The 24,973-nt window shown below is 33.2% G+C and overlaps 1 protein-coding gene across 2 annotated transcripts in view; it reads right to left on the bottom strand.

Annotated features, from left to right (window-relative positions):
- The window catches only part of TANK (TRAF family member associated NFKB activator), a 66,763-nt gene that overhangs the window by 9,044 nt on the left and 32,746 nt on the right, over nucleotides 1-24,973 (bottom strand). Inside the window, exons 3-6 of one of the 2 annotated variants that reach the window (XM_054562676.1) lie at nucleotides 24,799-24,910; nucleotides 23,629-23,747; nucleotides 2,469-2,545; nucleotides 1,151-1,266 (exon numbers count right to left, since the gene is read on the bottom strand). In XM_054562676.1, coding sequence (XP_054418651.1) covers nucleotides 1,151-1,266; nucleotides 2,469-2,545; nucleotides 23,629-23,747; nucleotides 24,799-24,910 — 424 coding nt within the window. The remainder of the gene's footprint in view (nucleotides 1-1,150; nucleotides 1,267-2,468; nucleotides 2,546-23,628; nucleotides 23,748-24,798; nucleotides 24,911-24,973) is intronic. The other variant, XM_054562677.1, reaches the window with a different exon arrangement.

The following is a 24,973-nucleotide window of genomic DNA, read 5'->3' as shown; positions in this document are numbered from 1 at the left end:
TAATTCTTTCATTTCAGAAGTACTTAGTGTTTTTAGTTGGCACAGATTATCAATCTCGAATGAAAATGATAAAATTTAAAGATGGTAAAATTGAATTTCTTTTTAGAGAGGTAGGAAGAAGGGAAGAGAAGCAATAAATTATGTCTATCCACAAAGATGGTTTTGTTTTTTCCAACACAGCATGGTGTACCTTTTCTGAAAATAAAATTGCAGTTATAAGCAAAAAAGTGAATTTACACTATAGAATGACTTTTAAATAGCCCAGATATAAGAGCTATAAAAAATGGGAAATGATCTTTAATTAAAGGGGTGTTAGCACTGGTGCAACATCTTTCAGAGTGAAAACTGTAAATCACATCTCTTGGGAATTGATGAATATCTCAAATCACAAGGGTAAGGAGAATTTATCATAAATGATCATTTTACTTTCTTACTTTCCTTTTGTTTACAGAAGTGCTTGGTAGCCAGGTTCAATCCTCAGTATTTTGCTATTCATATGAACTACTGATGCAAACACAAGGAAGCCAGACTGAGGTTTTAAGAAAGGGTGGAGCTTTTAAAAAGACAATGAAATACATGTATGAAGCAGATGCTCCTTTTAAGTTACTTTTACTATTAAATTTGTACTTTGTGCCTCCAAAAGAACTGGCCTCACAAAATGTATAATGTTTATTTCTCAAACCAAGTTACAAGAATCTATCTATAGTATTAATTAACTTTCAGACAGTAGTTAAAAACAAACCTGATGTTATAATTTAAGTTGCCTCATATATATGGTAATGCCATTTCAAGGTTGCCTACTACCATATGAATTAATGTTTTATAAGACCCCCAAATAGCAACTGAAAACTTTGAGATATTTTTTTTCCCCAAGGTGAAACTTCTTATAAAGATGATTATAATAGTGTCATTCCATTTCATCTATATTTACCACACACAATAAAGAGGGGGAAAAAACCCAATAAATTATATAATGTAGTACATTACAAAACTTTAACAGCACTTACCCATTATGATAAGTGGTATGAGGCATAAGTTGAAGATACTTGGCACTTCAGCATTTAGAACTATGTCCATAATTAATAAGAAATTTCAACCAATAAAATTAATATTATCAATAATATTAATATTACATTAAATCAAACCTTACCAGTTGCAGTGGCTGGGACATTAAGTTTGCTTAAGTGGACTTTTTGAGCTTTTGCTAGCATGCATATTCTATGAAATTCTTCTTTCAGATCCCAGAAAGTCTTCTCTATGTAACTCCTAAAAATAAATCAATATTTAAAAATGTATGGCCATTTCTTCAAATATTCCTTAATCGTAATTAAACTTACAAAGTACCTCTTTACATACTACAAAATAATTACTAAAATGTCAGAGTTAAAAAAATGTTTTAAACTCCTAGAAAATGTCCCCTAAACAATTCTAATTTTGTAGAGTCAGGCACAGAGTAACAAAAAAATTTAAGACTTTTTAATAACACAAACGCAAGGCAGGCTAGTATCTTCTTATTCATATAACACACTTATGCTGGCTGTCTCATTCTCACATTAGAAATTTCAATGTATTGACTTTTGTTCTCTGTAAGCATGTTAAGTAAAGGAAAATGAAATATTCCTTACTTTGATAAGGTACATAACTAAGAGTCATCAGTATAAAAGAATGTGGCCATAATACTGGGTTGGACAAAAAGTCCTTATGGTTTTTTCTGTAAAGTAAAAGGCACATTTTTTCATTTTTACCAATAACTTTATTGATTTGGACATTTTGAATATGTGGCTATCTCCCACATGGTATAATGTTGATTGTTCTCAATGTCTTGATTTAATCACTCTTAACTTAAACTGGGCTACCCAACCATGGAACATCGCCCAGTGAGAAATCTCCAGCATGAAACTTCACAAACCACTTTTGACGTCTTCAATCAGTCACAGCACCTTCTCTATACTCTGAACAAAACTTTTTTTGCATTAGTTGCCTTTTTCCCTTTCTTGAAATAATAAAGCATAATATGCCGAAAATGTTGTGTATTTTCTTCCATCTTCAATATTAAAATGTCTATACAAAAATTTACCAATTTTGATGTTTTCTTTAAAAAATGCCTGCTGACATGACAGCTGTCACAATACAATTTAACAAAATTGTTTCAAATGAAGTTAAAGACAACTAAGTGCTATTACTAGAGTCATCTTACGGAAAAAACCAAACGAAATTTTTGGCCAACCCAATACTTAGTCTACTGAAGTATTAGTGCTTTAGAGAATTCAGTTTTTAGTTTAACTTCTGCTATTAACTGTATAACTCATTTAGTTCATTTTCACATGGAGGAGCCCTCGGTTGGTCTTGTGTAGTTCTAAGAGGCTGCTATTTTCTTACAATTGCTAAATTTTAAAAATATGTAAATAATAATATATTTCAATATTTATAATTTTTAGAGTTGGCAAAAAAAAATGGTATAGAACTACCTTTCATGGAATAAAGGACTGTCAAGACTCCTCGGCGAAGTTTCTTTTCTAGGAGAAGAAACTTCTTGTCTTCTTTCCTTAAAGATACAAAATGATTACCACTTTAAATTGCTTCTAAACTTAAGTGAGAATGGGTTAACAGAAAACACAATGAAAAATTTATATTCAATGAAAAATAAGTTTAAGTAGTTTACAGATATGTGATTATATATACATATACACATATATACATATGCATATATCTGTATATGGTATATGTATAGACACATATACATACATGTATATGTATAGACACAATAGACTTTTTTTCTTTAAATGAGAATAAGGGGAAAAGGAAAATTAAGGTAGAAAAATAGGATGAAGATATAAAGTATTTCTGTCTGGTACTATTTCCAATACTGATAATTCAAGGAATTTCCTCAGATCCACTTATTGAACAAAATTGCTACTCTGATCACCAGTAGCACCTGAAATGACCAAAAAGTTTAGGGTAAAAAATGTGTGTGTGTGTGATATATTTTTTTTTCCAGTATTGGCCTATACAATTAAATTAATATCTCTGTATTTTGTTATAGATTCTTTGCTGAGGGATGTACCTGTTTTAGAGGAAGAAAACCAAGCAATAGCTCCTTAGCATTTAACAAACATTTTAAAGATAGTGCAATTATGTATTTAAGCTACTTTTACACAAGTTCTTGCCTTTCACTCCCACCCTGTGGCTTATGCTGGTATTACATTTATTCTGACATTCAAAAAGTCAACATTGAAAAACATGAAACAATCTATAGTACAATTTAGATTTTTTAAAAAAGTTTTAAATCATACCTAGAAAACTCTGTGTATCTTATAAAGCTATAAACTGGCAAATTCAAAGATCTGAAGTCCTAATATACAATCATAAAATATACTTCAGCCAAAACGATTTTGGTCCTACAAGTTCAAATTCAAACCTGTGGACATTTATATTTAGTGACTTCTAAGATTTTATTCAATTAAGGTCATTGTATCTTTTATTAAAATGAGTAAATTTACCTCATTGTTTCTTATCACCTGAGTACATCTCCTTTTAATCTTGTTTTTTGAAAAGTTCTTTCAATTTCTTAGGAGTCTTATAAGTTCTTTAAGAAAAAGACTTAATTCCTCTTTGGTTTCCTTAACATCTTCCCCAATTTATTTCAGTTTATTGCTCTACTGTTCCAGCTTTTTATAGTATACCTTTTCCAGCTTTTCTAATATACATTCTAATATGGCATTTCCTAAATACCAATGTTTGCTTAACATTTCTAAAATAGAGTATTACTTTACTTTAGTAATTATGTCGTCAAACTGAGGTAAAATAAAGATCATTTACTGCTGCATATTTTTTGTCTGGCCAACAATTAGGCCATGTTTTCATTTGGATTAAAACTTCTTTATTGAGCTTATAAAGCAGTCACATCAGCAGACATTTTCACAGTTGCAGTTTGTTTTTAAAAGTGGTAGACAAAGTTTCTCTTTAGTGTTATGTGCAATTAGAACACAAAATGGTTTTTAGTATGGGCTAGGAAGAAAGGTGACATTTTAAAGCTAGCCAACCATTCAGGATGCTACATCTTTGAAAATAAACTTTTACAAGACTATATTATATTAAATCTGTATCAACAAAATCAGAAGTGATATTTGAGAATAGAAACATTTTACATTATGTTAAAGAAATCATAAGTAGTTAAACAGAATTAACTTCCCTTCAAAATTTGCTACTAGAAGTTCTCAAAATTAAAAAAAATGATTTTATTAGGAAGTAGGAAGAACCTAAAAGAAGTACTCTGTAATTTTAGCCTATATATGAAGACAGAAAGTGATAAAGACTATCGTAGTAGTCAAAGTACTGATGATTCTGACATACATCATGTCAATGACTGCTTCTTATGTTGAAGAAGTTTGAAAAGCTAAGGTGGTAAAGGTTAGGGAGGAGATGATGGAAAAGGTAGGAGGAGATGATGGAAAAGGTAGGAAAAGAATGATACATCTTTGGCTTTGCAAATAACTAATGTCAACTTCCGTGATATTTAGACTTGATTACTGGTGTGGGTGAATTTATCTGGAAGATTCCTTGGGTTTACTGGCAGGAGCTAAAGGGGAGGCTCATTCTTTGAGGAATTTCTATGAAGTATTTAAGGTCTTCACCTTCTTTGGGGTTAGAAATATAGCTCTGCTTACTATTATTTTTGTTATTAAAGAAAAGTATTACTGATTGTTGATATATTTCAAATAAAAATCTTAAGTTCCCAGCATCCCAAGAAAAAATATCACAAAGAACCTTTTAACATGTTAGTTCAAAAAAAAAAAAAAAGACAAGTAGGGTTTATCTGGAATGGACATAGCATGTTAATGTTATTTTCCATTGTAGCGATTTGACACAACTTTATGAAAATGCTCATTTATTTTTTCAAAGGATTTGGGATTAGTATAGTTAATGGCAACTCCAGCACTCTTCCAGAAACTCAGGCTTTCTTTTCAATGCTAATTTATCTTACTTAATGAAGGTTTCTCAGTTTGTTGGGCATCCCAGAGTGCACTTAAAGATTAGAAGAGATAATTTGTATTTTTCTTTCTATTCTCAAATATTATCCAGATAGACCCCAGAATGCAGGAAGTTAAATAAGAAGGCAAGGGAATTTTGAACATTATGTTTTAGGAGATTTTAAACATTAAATCATTCAACAAATGAATTTATCTTGAGGTACTAAAACTTAAAATACTTAACATTATAAACTGTTCCAAGTACTAGTTTGGAAATGCTGAACTTGTGGAATGAATACTGAAATAAGAGTTTTACACGTCGTACTTTTCATTTACACTTCCAGTATGGCGTTGGATAAATCATTCAACTAAATCATTAAGACAAATCCATTTGAAACAGTTGGAAGATATTGTGAAATGATTCCATAAATGTCTTTTTATGTGAATTGGGAGAATTTTGTTTTAGTATATATAAATCAATTTAAGTTTACTATATGTAAATCAATTTACCCATCTCATAGATGGATATTATATGAAAAAAAATGTTCAAGAGCTATTTGAATAAGCAGTTAATATTTAAGAAGGTAAAAAAAATCCAAAATGGCCAATATTTCATTATGATACAGCCAGGTTTATTGTTTATGCAAAGGTAATGAAAAATATTTTTGTTGGGAGTCCAGGTTTTGTTAGATATCAACATCTTAAAGGAAGAAATGTGTGTTTTTTCCTAATGCCTACCTTTTAAAATATTTGGTAGTAAAAGTGAAAGTATTTTATTCCTTTTATAAACCAATTAGAAAAACACAGAAATGATTCACAATAGGCAAGATATAGATTCAATCTAAGTGTCTATTGGTGGATGAATGCATAAAGAAAATCTGATATATATATATATATAAAGATATTATACACATATAAAGAATATTTTAAGGCTGAATATATCAACTTCAAAAAAGAAAGAAATTCTGTCATTTGAGACAATGTGGATGAACCTAAAGGATATTATGTTATGAGCAATAAGCCAGGCACAGAAAGACATGATGTCACTTATATGATGAATTTTAAAAACTCAAGTCATTGAAGTAGACAATAGAATGGGTGATTGCCAGGGTTTGTGGGATGGGAAATGGGGACATGCTGGTCAAAGAGGACAAAGGTTCAGTTATATGTAATAAAAAAATCCTGAAGATCTAAAGTACAGCATGGCGACTATAGTTAATGAATATTACTATACTGCATACTTGAATTTGCTAAGAGACTAAATCTTAAAAGTTTTCACTACAATAAGAAAGATAACTATGTTAAGTGATCAATATATTAATTAACTTGTGACATTCACTTCATAATCTGTGTGTATATATATCAAAATATCATGTACACTGTAAGTGTATACAATTTTCATTTGTTAATTGTACCTCCATAAAGCTGGAGGAAAAAAGTGCAATGAAAAATTTAAATTTGGAATCATGTGTTTTTCTAAGCAACTAAAGTTAGCAAAATTAAACTGAGTTCTGAAACTTCTGAGGATAATCTTAAACTCATTAACATAATGTCTATTCTCTCATATGGAGGGAATCTAAAATTTAAAAACTAATATGGAATATATGTGGTAAATTTTCAATGGTACACATCTGAACTATAGTGATAACTATCATTTTTATTTCAGTGTTCATATCAAAGATAGCCTCTAAATTTTAGTTGAGGTCCCTGCATGCAAAAGGAATATTCATTTTAACGTGGTGAGGCACCTGAGTGTAGTCAGTATTTGATTTTTTTTCTGGGTGAGGCTTAATAGAATTATGCTTAAAAAAATAAAATTATGCTTTTAAAATTATGCTCTTAGTTGGAACAATGTAAACTAAGAAATAAGATGAGGTGAGATGGGATGGACTAGCAAAGAGAATATAAACTGTGGAATAGTTATAAATATGAAAGTGACAAAATTTACTACAGAGAGGAAAAATGAACAGGGGAAAGAGAAATGAAAATAAGAATTCACTTATCACTGAGATTTTGTAAACTAAGAGTGAAATGTTAAAGGGGAAACTGAGGTAGAATATGGGGGGCAAAAGAAGATTTACAGTAGTTTGTATGGAAAAATAATACATAATTAATAAATAATAATGCAAGAATAAACTCTGGTGCACTCACAACTGTAAACCTACTTTTACACCCTGTAGCTACTTAACAGTTTTAGATATACTGAGACAGGGAAGCTGTGGTTAAAGTCAAGCACTGACTATTGTTGAATTAGTGAGAAAAGGGATGAGCTGGGGAAAGGATTAAAGTAGAAAATAGGAACAGAAAAAAAGATAAAAAGAAAAGAGAGATTTGATAAGAATAAATAAAGAAGTATAATAAAAGGAAAGTTTGAGGACAAAAGGCAAACTTAAAAAATACAAGGATACTGTATTTGTAAGAATTTGTGGCTATGCTGAAGTCTTCATTTCTCTCATCCTCATTAACATTACTGAAAATCTAGCAAGACGCAAATCTGAGGAGCCCTGCCGGTTCTGCATGATGCAGTGTGCTAGGCAAACCCACTGCCAGTTTGGGAACAATTCCAGGACAAAATGGGATCCATCCCAGAGTTCTGAAGGAAGTGTCAAGAAAATAAACAATATAAAAAATAAAATTAAATACCCCAATCACTTCCAAATTCTTTACAAGGTTCTGGTTTAATGTAAATCCCCAAAAAGCTCTATCAATTCAATGGTATAACAAAACATTCTTTTTTAAAAAAAGTTAAAATCCTTTACCAGTACTGCCACAATTACTATAATTTCAATCCTCTGAAGCAGAGTGAGATTAATACTTTTTTTCACTGTCTGTCTTTTGAGTCTTTCACTTTGTATTAGGTTTCCATTGCATATGTCTTATTTTCTCAGTGGGAAGAAATATCCAATTTGTGGGAATGCCTTTTAATGCAAAATAGAAAATAAAAGATGACCAATTTTAAAAAAGTAAGTTTTCCCATGATTACCTCACCATTTCTCCAAACACTATATTTTAAAATGAACTGATTTAGGAAAATCCTTTCTATTAACCACAAATTTTATGATATAATATTATCACGATGAATAGAAAATATGTTCACAAAAATGGATATTTAAGCATGTATTTTTTAATCTGATGCACATAATCTTGTGACTTAAGTACTTTAATTTGATTTTAAAGTTTGCTGTAGTAAATAAGGCTTTGGAGAGCTCAAATAATTTGTCTACAGTTCCAGTAGGTGAAGTAGCTGTAACTGGAACCCAGGCTCTTAACTTTTCAGACTCGGGACTTGGCTACTAGAGAAGTGAAGTGGTACAATTATCTATATGGGGAGGTAGAGAAAGAATGGTTAACAGTTACACAATGTACCAATACAAAATAATTTTAAAATTATAAAATCTGTCTGTCATGCAACAAATATATTTCTCATTCAGGAGTAGTTCAAAGCCAAGGTTTGCTGTTTAAATACTGTCTGCGGGGGGAACCCCTTTGGTATGGCATATGTGTTTGTGTGTGCTCAAGAATATCCAAGTAATTTACATCCCAACGTAACCTAGATAGATATAGCAAGTTCTGCCAAACCAGTTATTTGTTGACAATGGTTACTTCGCAATAATTTATTAACCGAAATTTCATTGTCTAAGTATTTCTCAAACTTGTTATTGAGAAACAAGTTAACCATTGACAACATGATAATGGAGTATCTTACTGTTAAACCTAGCCTCTAAATACCTTAACTATCTTCCTTGCCTCCCTCTCTTGTAATAGAAGAGTGGGCCTATTTATAGTGGCTGATTTAAAATCCTTGTCTGATAATTTCAGTATCTGGATCATTTCATGGTTGGTATCTGTTCCCTTGAAAATGAATCACATTATCTTTCCTCTCCATATGTTGAATAATTTTGGATTGTACCCTGAACATTGTGAATATTATGTTGTGGAGACATTATGTTACGTGATGCCAGAGGGTGCTGATGTTTTTGTTTTTTGGACGCAATTAAATTGGTTAGGCTCAGACTCCAAACTGCCCCTCCTTTGAGGAGCAGCAGCTCACATCTCAGTTCAGTCCTTGAAGTCTTAGCAGACTGGTTTCAGGATGCTTCACATATCCATGGGTTCAGGGAACAGTCAGAGGCTTGGACTGAGTTTATACACAGAACTTGAGTTCTCTTTTGACTCTCTCCTCTCTGGGGGTGACCTCACATGACAGTGACCACAGTTTTTCTGGACTCATTCTGCGTCCCGGTTCTGCTAGCCAGAATAATGGTGGGCTTTCTATTGGAATTTCAGCCACGGAAACTGTGGCTAGCTACCCTTAGGATAAAACCACAGAAAACTGGGAATTTACTCTGAGTCATTACTTACTTCATGTTTTGACTCACTATCAAAATGGGCAAAGTTCATTCTCCGAAGTCTTCAGGTAGTTCATTTTTTGTATGTTGTCCAGAGTTATTACTGTTATTTGTTGAGGACTGGTTTGTTTGGTACTCATTTCTTTGTAACAGAAGTTGAACTAACTCCCAAAACTTACTATTATTTTTTAAATCCCTCCATTCTTCTGAAATTTCATCGTAATTTTCCAGAGATGACTTAATCACCAATCCAATAGCTTTCCCTAAAGCTCTTATTTTGTTTAATACTCATTTGACAGTAGTTCACACTACTGAGCAGTTCCTCCTCCTTGAAACATGTTATTGTTGGGTTGTTTTTTTTTTTTTTTTTTGGTTACCAGTGTACTATTTAGGTTTTCTCCTTAAGTTTTTTAGTATTTTCATTGGTTCTTCTTTCCGGAAAATAAATGTGGGTATTCTCTAAGTTTCAGACATGAGTACACTATTCTTCCTTAATTATATACCCTTTTTATCATCCATTCTCATGTCAGGTCTATTGAATATTCATCCCTAAAGTCTGGACGTTTAGGCTCATCCTCTCTCTTGACAGCCACTCTCAATTCCCATCTGATCCAATACATTCTCACTTGTTTTGTTGCCTACTGTCGACCACCAAGTTTTAAAACATAATATACTCATAATCATCTTTTCCTCAAATCTGGTTCGTACTTCTAATCTTCATTTCCCTTTTTCAGCATCAAAAAATCTTAAGGCAAGATAAAATTTAAAGAAACTGAGATTAGGCTTTTCTAGAATAGTAAAATCCAAAACAAGACTAAGGGTGTAACAAAGGTCTACCACCTTTTAATTTTGCCAAGAAAAAGGTGAATAAAAACAACACACTATCAACGTCTATCTTCGTCTTGTTAAAGAGGAATAGACATTTATGAAAAAGATAGGAAGAAGTTTTAGAATCAGCTTTATAGAAATGTTATCACTGCATTCTCAGGACAGGATGAGAGGCGAGAACTAGGGACAGGAATGGGGATTCTGAGGTTATAGCATGGGAAAAGAAGACAAGGAGGAAACAATGTTCCATTGGCAGTGGCAAGAAGGAAAACAAGATTTACTGTGGCCATTTGACAGTCCAGCAGGAATAGTTCTAGATGATACTTTCAGGGAATATGAACAAATCAGTGACCCCCTGCACTGTTAGTACCGGGAAACATTCTGTCCTTAGTGTTAATACTGGAGAGCAATTGGAGTAAAAATAAGTCTGTAAACCTATTCAATATGGAATTACTTAGATGAAAATTAAGTTGAAATACAAAAATCATACCGTTATTGGTAAACACAATGGGAGAAAGAAAACAAAAGATATCCATCTTGAAATTATTTGGTTTTCCAAAAGGGACTTATCAGGCAAGAAAAAAAAAATCACAGGGTAATGATACACAGAATGCCTGGAATATACTTTACAATAATTAATTTTATTAGAATTATAGGATATATTTATATCTATATCTTAGAGCAAAATATCAAGTCTATGGAAAAATGTATATTGATAGAAAAAAGACTTCTCGGGGCAAAAGTCAGCTTTTATAACACAGCAAGACTACCTAAGCAAGTAACAGAGAGCATAATATGAGGTGCAAATGAAAATTTAGGTGAGCCTTTCTTTCCACTCCCCTGTCAAATTCTAGCACTATCTTAGAGGGGACTACAAATCTAGTAAGAGCTGTTAAATACAACAGTGGAAAGAGTGATTCTAGAGATTCTGTGGTTAAAGGAAGCTAAGTGGTTTTCTTACTGTTGATTTTAGATCCTGTACCACATTCTTGTGCCTTTAAAATGGTCACAGTATGCAGCATTTCACAAGCCTGGGGTCTTGTGGAACACCTTCGGAAATGCATCAGGTACTACACTATCTTTTAATAAATTAGAGTCAAAATTCATGATGCATTCATGTACTGAATTGAAAAACAGGAAAGGGTTAGGATGAATTAATAATTAACCTTTGGAAACAATTTCTGCAAAAGAAATTTCAATGTAAATATTAAAATACTTTGGGTATCAGTATTTTTTTCTTATTGTGATATATTTATTATGACAATTTGGAAAAAAACTTTGAACTTTAATGAATGAACTGATTAAAGATTATTTTTCCTTCTAATTATTACTCTACCAGAGAGTCAATAAACAGACTCGTCTCCACAGGGTAATAATATAGAAGTGTTTTGTGTGCGTGTGTGTATATAAATATATATGAAGGTATATTTGCTTCAGTCCCTAGAAACACATTAAGGACAATGGGGCATTTGCTCTGACTGAGAAAGCAAAATACTACATATACGTGCACACATGTTTTCTCCAACTTTCTGTAAGCCCCAGTCTAGGTTAACACATGCCACTGTATAGTGGGCAGAATGACCATTTCTACTAAATGAAAGATGATGAAAAGAGAGAATCAAACATTAAAGGAGTACAAGGACATTTTATTTTACAAAGTTGTGTAATGAACATAAGCAGTCAAATTTATTTCAAGTTCCTCTCTTAGAAAACACATGTACCATGTGTTCAGATGATATAAACTAGATTTGCCTTTCCTACAGAAATCACTTGGTAATTACATTATCTTGACTAATGGTCTAATTTCTAACTTTTGTTCAAATGACAAAAGACATTTATCATATACTTGTATATGTTACTCTATTTTAAAACTTTCACAATGTATATAAAACCAGGTACCGGATACTATACAGCAACTTAACAAACAAACAAACATAGTTTAAGAGACTTGCAACAGAGAAAGTATCTAGAGTGTTGAGAAAAGTTATGGGGGCCTAAAGTTCAGATGGAACTCACTAAATGGGAGCACTTGAAATCCAGAGTATATAAGATATGAACAGTTCAAGGATGAGGATCCCATCCAAGACCTAGACTTGTGAGGCTAGTATTGTATAAGCTACAGAGGCCAGAAAGAAGAAGAGTTCATACACTGCCTGCTGAAACACTCAACACATAACAACTGGAGTAACACAGAACACATAAATGCCTCTTACCGAAGAGCTGTCCATAATAAAAAGGTAGGGAGCACTCTCTCCTCTGAGCCATGATTATGTCACTTAAAAAGGTTACAGTAAGGCCCTAGCTGGGTAACTCAGTTGGTTAGAGTCTCTTACCAACATGCCAAGGTTGCGGGTTCAATCCCCAGTCATGGCATATACAAGAATCAACCAAAGAATGCATGAATAAATGGAACAACAAATCAATGTTTCTCTCTCTCCCTTCCTTCTCTCTCTAAAAATCAATTAAGAAAAAATGGTTATAGTACATGAAATCACTCTTTCAAAAAACTCTGTTTTAGCTTTCAGTTTATAAAATGTTCTCAAAAGTGGCCTGGAATAATTTTGGTCTTGTCTATAATTATTTTTTCTTTTCTTTTTTAAGATTTTTATTTATTTATTTTTAGAGGGACAGAAAAGGAAGAAGAAAGAGAGGCTGAGAAACATTGATGAGCGAGAGATACATTGAATGGTTGCCTCTTGCACACCCCCAGCCCGGGATCTGGCCCACGACCTAGACATGTGCCCTGACCAGGAACTGAACTGGCGACCCCTTGATTCACAGGCCAGCACTCAATCCACTGAGTCACAGCAGCCAGGGCTAGAATTATTTTTTCATTTAAATATTGGAGGCAACTTAATTTACATACCTATGCACATGTTACCAAGATATAGGCAACTAGGGAGAAACAGCTAGTAACATACAAGGGAGCTAGTAATAAAAAGCAAAGGCCTGCAACCAAGGCTACTCTATTCAGCAAGACTCTCATCTAAAATGGAAGGCGAAATAACAAGTTTCCCAGACAAAAAAAGGCTAAAAGAATACATCTCCACCAAACCAGAACTGCAAGAAATGCTAAAGGGATTGCTTTGAGAAGATGAAGAAAGAGAGAGAGAGAACACAAGAACAAAGAGCAAAGATGGCAATGAGTAAGTACCTATCAGTAATGACCTTAAATGTAAATAAATGGATTAAATGCTCCAATCAAAAGACACTGTAGCTGGATGGGTAAGAAAACAGGGCCCACCTGTAAGCTGTCTACAAGAGACCCACTTCAGAACAAAAGATCCACACAGATTGAATGTGAAGGGATGGAAAAAAATATTTCAAGCAAATGGACAAGAAAAGAAAGCTGGGGTAGCAATTCTTATATAAGACAGGATAGATTTCAAAACAATAGCCATAAAAAGAGATAAAGAATGATACTTCATAATACTTAAGGGAATAATCCATCATGAAGATACAATCCTTCTAAACATACATGCACCCAACATAGGAGTACCCAAGTATATAAGGAAAATCTTGGAGGACTTCTAGAAAGATATCAACAGCAACACATTCATAGTAAGGGATTTTAACACCCTTGTCAACAATGGATAGATTTTCCAAACAAATATTCAGCAGGGATATTGAGACACTGAACGGCACTCTAGATCAAATGGATGTAATTGATGTATATTGCCCTGGCTGGTGTCGCATAGTGAACTGAGTGCCGGCCTGCAAACCAAAGCATCGCCAGTGCGATTCCCAGTCAGGGCACATGTCTCGGTTGTGGGCCAGGTCCCCAGTAGGGGGAGTGTGAGAGGCAATCCCACACTGATGTTTCTCTTCCTCTCCTTCTCCTTCCCTTCCCCTCTCTAAAAGAAAATAAATACAATCTTTTTAAAAAAGTAGATATATGTAGAACCTTTCACCTCAAAGAAGCAAAATATTACTATATTCTTTTCAAATACACATGGAACATTTTCAAAGACAGACCACATGGTAGGACGCAAAACAAGCCTCAATGAATTCAAGAAAACTGAAATCATATTAAGCATCTTCTTAGGTCACAATGGCTTGAAACTAGCAATCAACCTCAAGGAAAAAACTCAAACACATTCAAATACATGGAGGCTGAATAGCAGGTTATTAAATAAAGACTGGGTTAACAATGAGATCAAGGAAGAAATTAAAAAGTATCTGGAAACAAATGAAAATGAACACACAATAACCCAAAACCTATGGGACACAGTGAAGGCAGTCCTGAGAGGGAAGTTCATAGCACTGCAGGCTTACTTAAGGAATATAGAAAAATCTCAAATAAACAACCTACGCCTGCATCTACAAGAACTAGAGGAACAACAAGAAACAAAGCCCAGAGCGAGTAGAAGGAAGGGGGAAAAAAAAATCAAGATCAGAGCAGAATTAAATGACATAAAGGCTAAAAAAAAATTCAAAAGATCAATGAACCCAGGGGCTGGTTCTTTGAAAAGATAAACAAAATTGACAAACCTGTAACCAGATTCATCAAGAAAAAAAGAGAGTACCTAAATAAATAAAATCAGAAATGAAAGATGAGAAATTACAAGTGATACCACAGAAATACAAAGGATTGTAAGAAATTACTACAAACAATTGTATGTCAAATAATTGGACAACCTGGGTGAAATGGACAAGTTTCTAGAAACAGTCTTCCAGAACTGAATCAAGAAGCAGCAGAAAACCTGAATAAACCAGTAACAACCAGTGAAGTTGAAGCGGTAACCTAAAACCTTCCGGTACAATAAAGTCCTGGGCCAGACAGTTTCACAGGAGAATTTTACCAAACATTCAAAGAACTGCCATCCTTCTCAAACTACTCCAAAAAATTTAAGAAGAGGGAAGAGTCCCAAACTCTTATGAGGCCAGTGTTATCCTAATTCCAAAACTACGTAAAGACACAATAAAGAAAGAAAACTATAGGCCAATATTGCTGATGAACATAGATGCTAAAATCCTCAACAAAATATTGGCAATACATTAAAAAGATCATACACCATGATCAAAAGGATGCAAGGATGGTAAAATATTCGCAGATCAATAAATGTAATATGCCACAAAAACAAAATGAAAGACAAAAATCACATGATCATATCAATAGATGCTGAAAAAGTATTTGATAAAATCCAGCACCCATTTATGGTAAAAGCACTCAGCGAAGTGAGAATAGAGGGAGAATACCCAACATAAAAAGGTCATATATGAGAAACCTTCAGCAAACATCATACTCAATGGACAAAAAAATAAAAGCTTTCCCCTTAAGATCAGGAACAAGACAAAGGTGTCTGCCTTCACTGCGTTTATTCAACATAGCACTAGAAGTTCAGCCACAGCGATCAGACAAGAAAAAGAAATAAAAGGCATCCAAATTGGAAAAGAGGAAGTAAAACTATTTTGGACAACATGATAGTATACATAGAAAACTCTATAGTCTCCACCAAAAAACTACTTGACCTAATAAGTGAATCTGGCAAAAATAGCAGAATACAAAGTCAATCTACTGAAATTGAGGGCATTTCTGTACACCAACAATGAAATATCAGAAACAGAAACTGGGAAAAAAAATCTCATTTACTACAGCAACAAGAAAAATAAAGTACCTAGGAATAAACTTAACCAAGGAGGTAAACGACCTGTACTCGGAAAACTACAGAATACTGAAGAAAGAAATTAAGGAAGATACAAATAAATGGAAGCATATGCCGGGTTCATGTATTGGAAGAATTAACAATCTATAGATTCAGTGCAATCCCTATTAAAATGCCAATGGCATACTTTGCAGATCTAGAACAAATATTTCAAAAGTTTACATGGAACCAAGAAAGATCCCAAATAGCCTCAGCAATCTCGAAAAAGAAGAACAAAGTAGGAGGGATCACATACCTCACATCAAACTATACTACAAGGCCACTGTAATCAAAACAGCCTGGTACTCGCACAAGAACTGACACATAGATCAATGGAACAGAATAGACTGCCCGGAAATAAACCCGTCTCTCTATGGTCAATTAATATTTGACAAAGAGGGCAGGAGCATACAATGTAATAAAAATAGCCTCTTCGATAAATGGTGTTGGGAAAATCGGACTGGTACCTGAAAAAAAAAATAAATAAACTAGACCACCAAATTACCACATACACCAGAATAAACTCAAAATGGATAAAAGACAATTGTAAGTCATGGCACCATAAAAGTCTTAGAGGAAAACATAGGCAGTAAAATTTCAGATATCCTATGCAGCAGTATTTTTACTGATATATCTCCCAGGGCAAGGGAAATAAAGGCAAAAATAAACAAATGGGACTACATCAAATTGAAAACCTTCTGCACAGCTAAGGAAAACATCATCAAAATGAAAACAGGACTCACCGTATGGGAAAACCTATTTGCCAATGACACCTCGGACAAGGGTTTGATCTCCAAAATATATAAAGAATGCATATGACTAAACACCAGGAAGTCAAGCAATCCAATTAAGAAATGGGCAAAGGACCTAAATAGATACTTCCCCAAGGAGGACATACATATTGCCCATAGCCATACGAAAGGATGTTCAACATCACTAGCCATCAGAGAGATGCAAATTACAACCACAATGAGATACCACTTCACAGTGGTCAGAATGGCCATCATTAATAAATCAATAAACAACAAGTGCTAGTGAAAATCTGGAGAAAATGGAACCCTAGTGCACGGTTGGTGGGAATGCAGACTGGTGCAGCCTCTGTGGAAAACAGTAAATTCCCCAAAAGACTAAAAATGGAACTGCCTTTTGACCCAGCCATTCCAAGGCTGGGGTCATACCCTAAGAATCCCAAAACACCAATTAGAAAGAACTTATGCATCTCTATGTTCATAGCAGCACTATTCGCAATAGTCAAGTGCTGGAAACAGACTAAGTGCCCATCAGTAAATGAGTGGATCAAAAAACTGTGGTACGTTTACACAATGTAATACTATGCTGCAGAAAGAAAACAGGAACTCCCATCTTTCATAACAGCATGGATGGAACTGGAGAGCATTATGCTAAGTAAAATAAGCCAGGTGGTGAAAGACAAATACCCTGTGATCTCACCTATAAGAGGAACATAATGAACAAAACAAATTAGTAAGTAAAATAGAACCAGAGGCATGGAAATGAAGAATGGACTGACAGTGACCAGAGGGAAGTGGGGAGGGGAATAAGGGTGGGAAAAAGGGGAAGGGACTAGGCAAGGAACATGAATGAATGACCCCTGGACATGGACAACAGGGTGGAGAATGACTGTGGGAGAGGGGGCATGGGGTGGGCAGAGGAGAGCAAGAGGGGAAAAATTGGGACAATTGTAATAGAATAACAATAAAATATTTAACAAAAAAAGATACAGGCAAGTAAGAATTTATTTTCTTTTCCCTACTTGAACTAAATATTGAGCCCCTGCTCAAGTCTACTTTCAGCTCGATGGGAATTTTTATTTTTGAAATAAGGTCCTATATGTTTTTATCTGTACCATAAAATTATAAGTAGGATTTTATTTTATCATATAGTTAGGACCTCACATGGTCCTATTATGCTTATTAATTGCTTTCGGTCTCCAAATCTCTGTTTCTCCAACAAGGCTGTAGCTCCTTAAAAGGGACAGATCTTTTATTTTTGTTTTTTGTATTCCTGAAATTGACTAGCAAAAGTGGGCAAATAGAAGGAGTTCAATAAATAAATACTGCTTGTGTAAGTGACTGACAGGTGAATTTTTAGACATTAGCTTTCTTCAAACGTCTGTATTACTTGCAATTGCCAGCACATTTCCTTAATGTTAGTTAGCAATGATGGCAGCTCCACACCTACCTTCAATGGCCTACTATCCTAAACCTACAAAATCTTTCCTGCTCCTCAAAGCTACCATACACCTGCTGATCTAGTCACAATGACAGCCACATCAGAAAATTGCCAGCTGTCTAACTGGTAACTTAAAGACACAACGGCATTCTTCATATTTTTGAAGTTTTGCTTAAAGCATATAACTCAGATGAAAAAGTACATGTATAAAGAATAAATTAGAAATATACAGAAAACCAGAAATGAAACATAAAATCACCTCTCTGGACACATGAACACATAATCTCTACTTAATATTTAGAAGTTCAAATGAACTCATACTATTTTTACTTTGTGTCTTGGATCCTAGAATCTGAAATAACTTCACAACATTCAATAATCTCTACCTTAGTTTTTAAATTAAGATTTTAAGCCAGAGGATAGGGCCAATATCTCTGTTTTCTGCTGTGGCTGGCAGTATCAGGTACACAGCAGTTCAGAGTTACTGAATAAATGAGTAAAGATTTATGAATATTGCTCAATTCTTTTGTGTATTCTATATTATTGCTCCCTACTTATCTTGCATTAAAACACCCCAGACTTTTGTGTAACTACCACAACAGAAAGTGGGATAGAAAGATGAGGGCAAACAGTTTTGTCAAGCCTTAGATACCCAGTTTAGCATTTAGTTTGGCAAATGAAGTGGTTCCCAGAAGCAGTATTATAAAAATATCTTATTTCTAAGATCATACAAAGGATTCAGTATGTTACAATTCCAGTTTAAAAAATAAACAATGCCAATTTATATTTACATTAAAATACAAAATGTATTATTTAAGTAATAACTGCTATCATGACATATGTTACTAACTCTGGTATGCTATAAACAAGAGATAATAGTCTTTGTCAAGAATAAGTGCATGCATTTTAGTGTTATTTGATTTCCTATATACAAATATTTTTCATTTTTTCACTTTTACATGTAATTTTATTTTATATTTGTTGTATTTTATTGATTATCTGTCAAAGTTGTCCTGATTTCTAATTTTTAAAACTGGTTATAAGAAAGAATTAGTAACAACAAGCAACCATATCTTGATTCTCTAAAGCACTGCTCAGCTATTCTTCTTTGGAAAGTTTATATTCATATTAGAATTTTTGAACTTGTTAAGATGATAAGCTATTATATTTCTTTCCTGAAATTAATAATGATAGGATTAGGAAGTTGAATTCATTATTAAATTCTGCTAACTTCCTTTACCTTTCATTAACATTTATCATATGATGAATTAAATACTAGACCTTTCCCCTCAACACACCCTTGATCTTTGGTATCTTCTTCTGTATCACAATCTATAATCCCTGTGATGCTTTAAAAATGTCTGCTCTTCCTTTCAAGAGGAGGAACTTACTTCCTTGCCTCTGGAGCACTTAGTGACTTACTTCTAATGAACAGAATAAAGTGCAAGGGAAGGCAAGTGATTTTTAGAAATTAGATAATAGAAAACACTGTGTCTTATTCCTTGTTCTCTCTCTCGGATCTCTTACTTACTTGGAGGAAGTTGGCTGCCAGGTTGTGAAGAGAGATCCACATAGGGAGGTCTCCTGCCAACAATCTTGTGAGTGAGCCCTCTTGGAAGTAGGCTCCAACTATAGTAGTTGGCAGAAGTAGATCCTCCAACTATAGTAAAGCCTTTAGAACTAAACCTTTTGCGCATATCTTGACATCAGTCACATCCTGAATCAGAACTACTCGGTTAAGTCACTTCTGAGTTTCTGACCCACAGAAATATGTAATAAATATTTGTTGTTTTGCCTTGACTGGTGTGGTTCAGTGGATTGAATGTTATCCTGCAAACCGAAAGGTTGCTGGTTCATTTCTGGTCAGGGCACATGCCTGGGTTGCAACCCAAAGTTGGTGATGTGCAGGAGGCAACCAATTGATGTATCTCTTGCACATTGATGTTTGTCTCCCTCTCCTTCTCCCTCCCTTACCCTCTTTCTAAATAAAATCTTTAAAAAATATTTGTTGTTTTAAGTTGTTAAGTTTTGAGGTAAGTTTAAGGTACTTTCTATAACATATGACATGACATGATACCTAATCCAAAGGATTAGGTCCTGTTTGCCAAAGCTGTATTTCATCAAGAAAGACTGCAAACTGCATGGTGTGCAAGAGGTGTACCGTTTTCCATTAAACTGAGTACTTCTCTAATGTCTCTCAACTACAAGCAGAGTACTGAGAGTCATCCAATGACACAGACTCTGTTGTCTTGACTTTATACCCTTTCAGGAGCCAAAAGATTCTTGCACACTGTTTGTATAGGATTAACATGAACAGAAAGTGAACTATAAATTTTGTGCTTTCAAATAAAATTTTCTATAAGGGTCTCTTTTCCCTCAACATACCCCGCATTCCTCTTCTGTCTCATTTTCCAAGGCAGCAATACTTGTCAATTGCCATAATGTCCATGGGTCTTTCTCCTCTCAAATATTCTAACCAAATCCTAAATAAAATATTCTAAAGAAAAGAAATCCTCAATCCACCCACCAAACGGGAGGAGGAACGGGCTGTAGGTGGCTGGTAGTAGCTTCCTTCTGTTACTGGTTCAAAGCATTTCTATTAACTAATTTATTCCAGAGGCTATTCTAACTGATTGGGAATGTGATTTCTAGAAATCAATTCATTTTTTAGAAGACTAATAATAAAAAAGTATATTAAAAATAGAAAAAATAAACTGTATCATTATCTTAGCCATTTCTCCATATTACTTTCTAGTTCTTGTCTTATATAAAAGATGGATACTTTCACAAAATTGAAACCAACCAATACGAAATTTTTTTTTCATTTTGGAAAAACTGTAATATATTCAAATCAATCAAAGGTTTTTAGAAAAGGATTTCATTTGTATTAGCTAAAAGTGAATTTAATTATAATTCAGTAAGTATAGATTTACATAAGCCAATGGAAAATATTTTAATTTCAATTGCTTGATTTGGCCTGCATTTTTCTACATTAGACCTAATTTTTACAATGAATTTGCAGTCAGCTCTCAAATATTCAATAAATCCAACTTAATGATTCTTTTAGAATATATTTGTTCTTCTCTTTTAATTCCTTATATATCTAGTGTTCATTAGCACTTTGGTTCTACATATATAAAGAAGGTGAGAAAGGTAAGATACAAAACAGTTGATTTTTAATTTATTAAATGGTTACAGTACAAAATTGAGTTGAAGAGCTATTCAAAGTATTAAACATGTGGCTATCACATAAATCTTCCCTCTATTAGTAAAGATAATGAAGAGAACTCACTAAATTTAGATTTATTTCTTACTTGGAGCTTTGTATTTTTTCCTCTTATTGTCTGTACACAAATAAAGTTATAATCGAAGCAACATTATCAATTCTTTGGAAATAAGCCATCTCGGACATGATTTCTGCTGCACTTAATTGCAACACAGGTAACCAAATATATATTTTATAGATAAAGAAATCTTACAAAGTTAAATATAATTTAAAAAATTCTGAAGAAGGTTCCCTTTGAACACTTAAAGACTGAAAATTAAAGTTGAAAACTCTCCCAAATGACAAATTATCCAAATTAGAAATTAATTATTAACATTTCTTAAAGGTCTTTCATATCACCCCTTTTGTTCTAACTAGGACAGCTATTTTCAAAAATACCTTCCATATATTTTGAACTGGAGACACTTTATTTTCAAAGAAACATTTTAACTGGAATGAATATAAGAATTTTGATTAAAAATTAATGGTAAATATTGACACTTAAAAGTCTTTGAAACAGCACTGGCTGGTGTGGCTAAGGGAATTGACTGCCAGCATGCAAACCAAAAGGATAGATCGATTTCCAGTCAGGGCATGCACCTGGGTTGCGGGCCAGATTCCCCAGTTGGGGGCCTGCAAGAGGCAACTGACCAATGTTTCTCTCCCTCCCTTCTTCCCTTCCCCCGCTCTCTGAAAATAAATAAAATCTTAAAAACATAAAAGACGTCTTTGAAACAGGAAAAGGGACTCTAAATATTGTTTACTTAAGCACTGAATTTATGTCAGCATTTATAATTAAGCAATTTATAATGTACAATAAACCTAATAATAAAATTGTATTCTCAAAGTCAGAATCATTGTTTTTGAATTTTATCTCTTGCAAAATAAACCTAAACATATCCCAGTGCATGGTTTCTTATGTTTCTCAGTATTTTTAGATAAATGGAAATTGAAGTGGGGGTGAAGAGAGCCGAATGATTAAAATAAAGAAGTAATGATTTTGAATTAAAAAAACATGAGCTGGGAGATACTATAGAGAACTCATTCCAAAATTTTTATTTCCAGAAAACTGTTAAAATTAGATTTCTCAGATTTGATATTAAATAAAAACAAGTTAAGATAAGATAGTCTAGTTATGGGATCAGTAACAGAATAGTCATGACACATAAAGCTAAAATCTACATTCTTTAGAAGGAAAGAAATAACTATAGTACTCTTGCCTTAACTGATAGTGTATTAAGAGTTGTCACTTATTAGGAGATCTTATTTTATTAAAAAGCTGTTTCATCCCACTAAAAGCCAATTCATCTCATTTAAAGAATTCCTTTTTAAACATAAAGTTTGAATGATTCAGAAAAACATGGAGAATATACATCTATATATCCTCTACCCTGTTATAACAAATGTTAACATTTTGCCATATTTGCTTCAGATCTCTTCTTTAAAAGTTACAGATACAATTGAAGCCCCCTTTATCACCTTCCGAGAGTCATACTCTCTTCTCTCACCAACTGTAAAGGTAATCACTTTTCTAAAGAAGATGTGTACCGTCCTGTCCATGTTTTTATACTTTAACTACATCTGTGTTTTTATGAACAATGTCATTACATTTTATGTTTAAAAATTTACATAAATTGTTCCCTTTTTGTCATTTGTTCATTTCCATTTTTACTCAACATTTCTTTTGAAATCTAGGCATATTAATATATATGAATTAGTTTAATTTTTCTGAAGTGTTTTACTGTAAAGATACACCATTCTGCTATTGATGGATGTTTAGGATGTTTCTAATCAATGTAGTATGAACATACTTGTATCTATCTCCTTGCAGATATGAAAAATTTCTTTCTATATTGCTTCAGTGAAGACTTTTGCTTAAGCTGGTTAGGTGAGTTTTTCTTTTTAAATTTAAGCACGGGCAATTGATGAAAAAACTAGAATGCTATTTTCTAATCTAGAATCATCTCTGTCTCACTACCCACCTTAGATTAATTTCTTATTTCTTCGTAAACTCTTTTTCTTTGTTAAATGCCTAAAAAGAGAATACTTGAAAATATGAAACCTAAGTCTTTATTTTACTTGGAAATAGTGCTTCTATTTAGGACCATTTAAGTCATTTATTTGTATATACAGAATTTCTGTTTAGAATTCCAGTGGTGAATCTAACTTAGGAAAATAAAATGAGGAAAGTATGCCATGTATCAGCATTTCAAAGTTGCTTTTTGCAGAAGCAATGTTAAGGTTGAAAAGAACCTTGTCCCTTTTCTCTCCCATTCCTCCCCACTCAAGTCATGACAAAATATTGATAAATAATTCAGGCTCTGGGATCTGATTTCTCATTTCTTATTTCCCTTAGGGAATAAGCCGGCAGCGCAATTTACCTTTGATTCCTTTTCTCTTGGTATTCCTGATTTTACTTTAACATGTGGCTGATCAAGAGTCAAATTTTTCTTCCTTGCTTCACTGTCTTCAAGCAGGGGAACACGGCCATAACTGTTATCTGTAAAACAAAACCCTCTTTGACTTAAGTAGGAAACCCTTGTTTTTGGTACTATCTGGAAATATAAATAGAATACAAACCCAAACCCCTAATTTTGAAAAGTAGAGATTTTAAACTATGAGTTTTAAAATTCCTTTAAAAAATAGTTACTTTGACAATTTAGATTTGCTCATTTAGATTTTAGCATATTTGCTTCACATTTGTTTTCATTCCTACTAAACATACAAAACTCTTTATCGAAATTAGTGGTATATAAAATATGTAGAATTTAGAAAACTAGAATTATGCTTTGTGAAGCTTAACCATGAGCAACTGGAATTAAACTTTTACATAAGTCCTATTTTCAGGTATGTATTTCTTGTTTAATATATTCATTTGCATAATTACTCCATGCCTGTTATAGGAAATAATAGAAAATGCAGACATGCCAAAAAAAATGAAAAAATAAAAGCCAGCTATAAGCTATAATTTTTATTATCTCTGAGTTATTCCTGTTAACATTTTGGTTTATATTTGACCAGTATTTCACACACACACACACACACACACACACACACACATAAAAATCACAGAATCTTTTTTTGGGTAAATAAAATATTTTTGTATCCCATTTTGCTTGGTTATAGATCATGATTATACATCATGAGTATATGTTATTAATAAGTTACTCTATTATCATCACTTTTCTTGGCTACATAGCTGTTCACTGCTGAACATTTATTTATTTCTAGTTTTTTAATATTATAAATTATGCCATGGTGAGCATGGTGAACATATCTTTGAGTACTTGAACAAATATATTCTTAGAACTTAATTTTTGTTTTAAAAGGCACAAACATTTTAATAACCTTTTGCTATGTATTGCCAAATTGTCTTCTAGAAAGTTTTATCAACTTAAGAGTTCTACCATATAGAATATGCGAATGTCCACTTTTCTGTTTCCTGAATATGTAAATCAGAGAAACAATGAAGGAATAAATTAGAAAAACTTGACTTCCACCTTCTGCTAGAAGTGGTTCAAGAAATACGTAAAAAATTAGCATGAACATACCTCGACTGGAATTCACAAGAAGTAACTGTGATTTTAGCTTGTCAATAATAGTTTGTTGAAGTGACAGCTGTTCCTGTTGCTCACGTATTCTCTGCTCATAGTTTTCAGTCTGCTGACATAAAAACCAGTTAGCCTGATATTTACTGACAGATATGTACATACATTTTCTGTCTAT

Source organism: Pteronotus mesoamericanus, unplaced genomic scaffold (genome assembly GCF_021234165.1).
Source record: "Pteronotus mesoamericanus isolate MK-2021 breed Mesoamerican mustached bat unplaced genomic scaffold, CSHL_Meso_final scaffold_651, whole genome shotgun sequence".
NCBI classification, from domain to species: domain Eukaryota; kingdom Metazoa; phylum Chordata; class Mammalia; order Chiroptera; family Mormoopidae; genus Pteronotus; species Pteronotus mesoamericanus.
The sequence above is the reverse complement of the archived record's forward strand: the minus strand, read 5'-3'. Positions and strand labels throughout refer to the sequence as shown.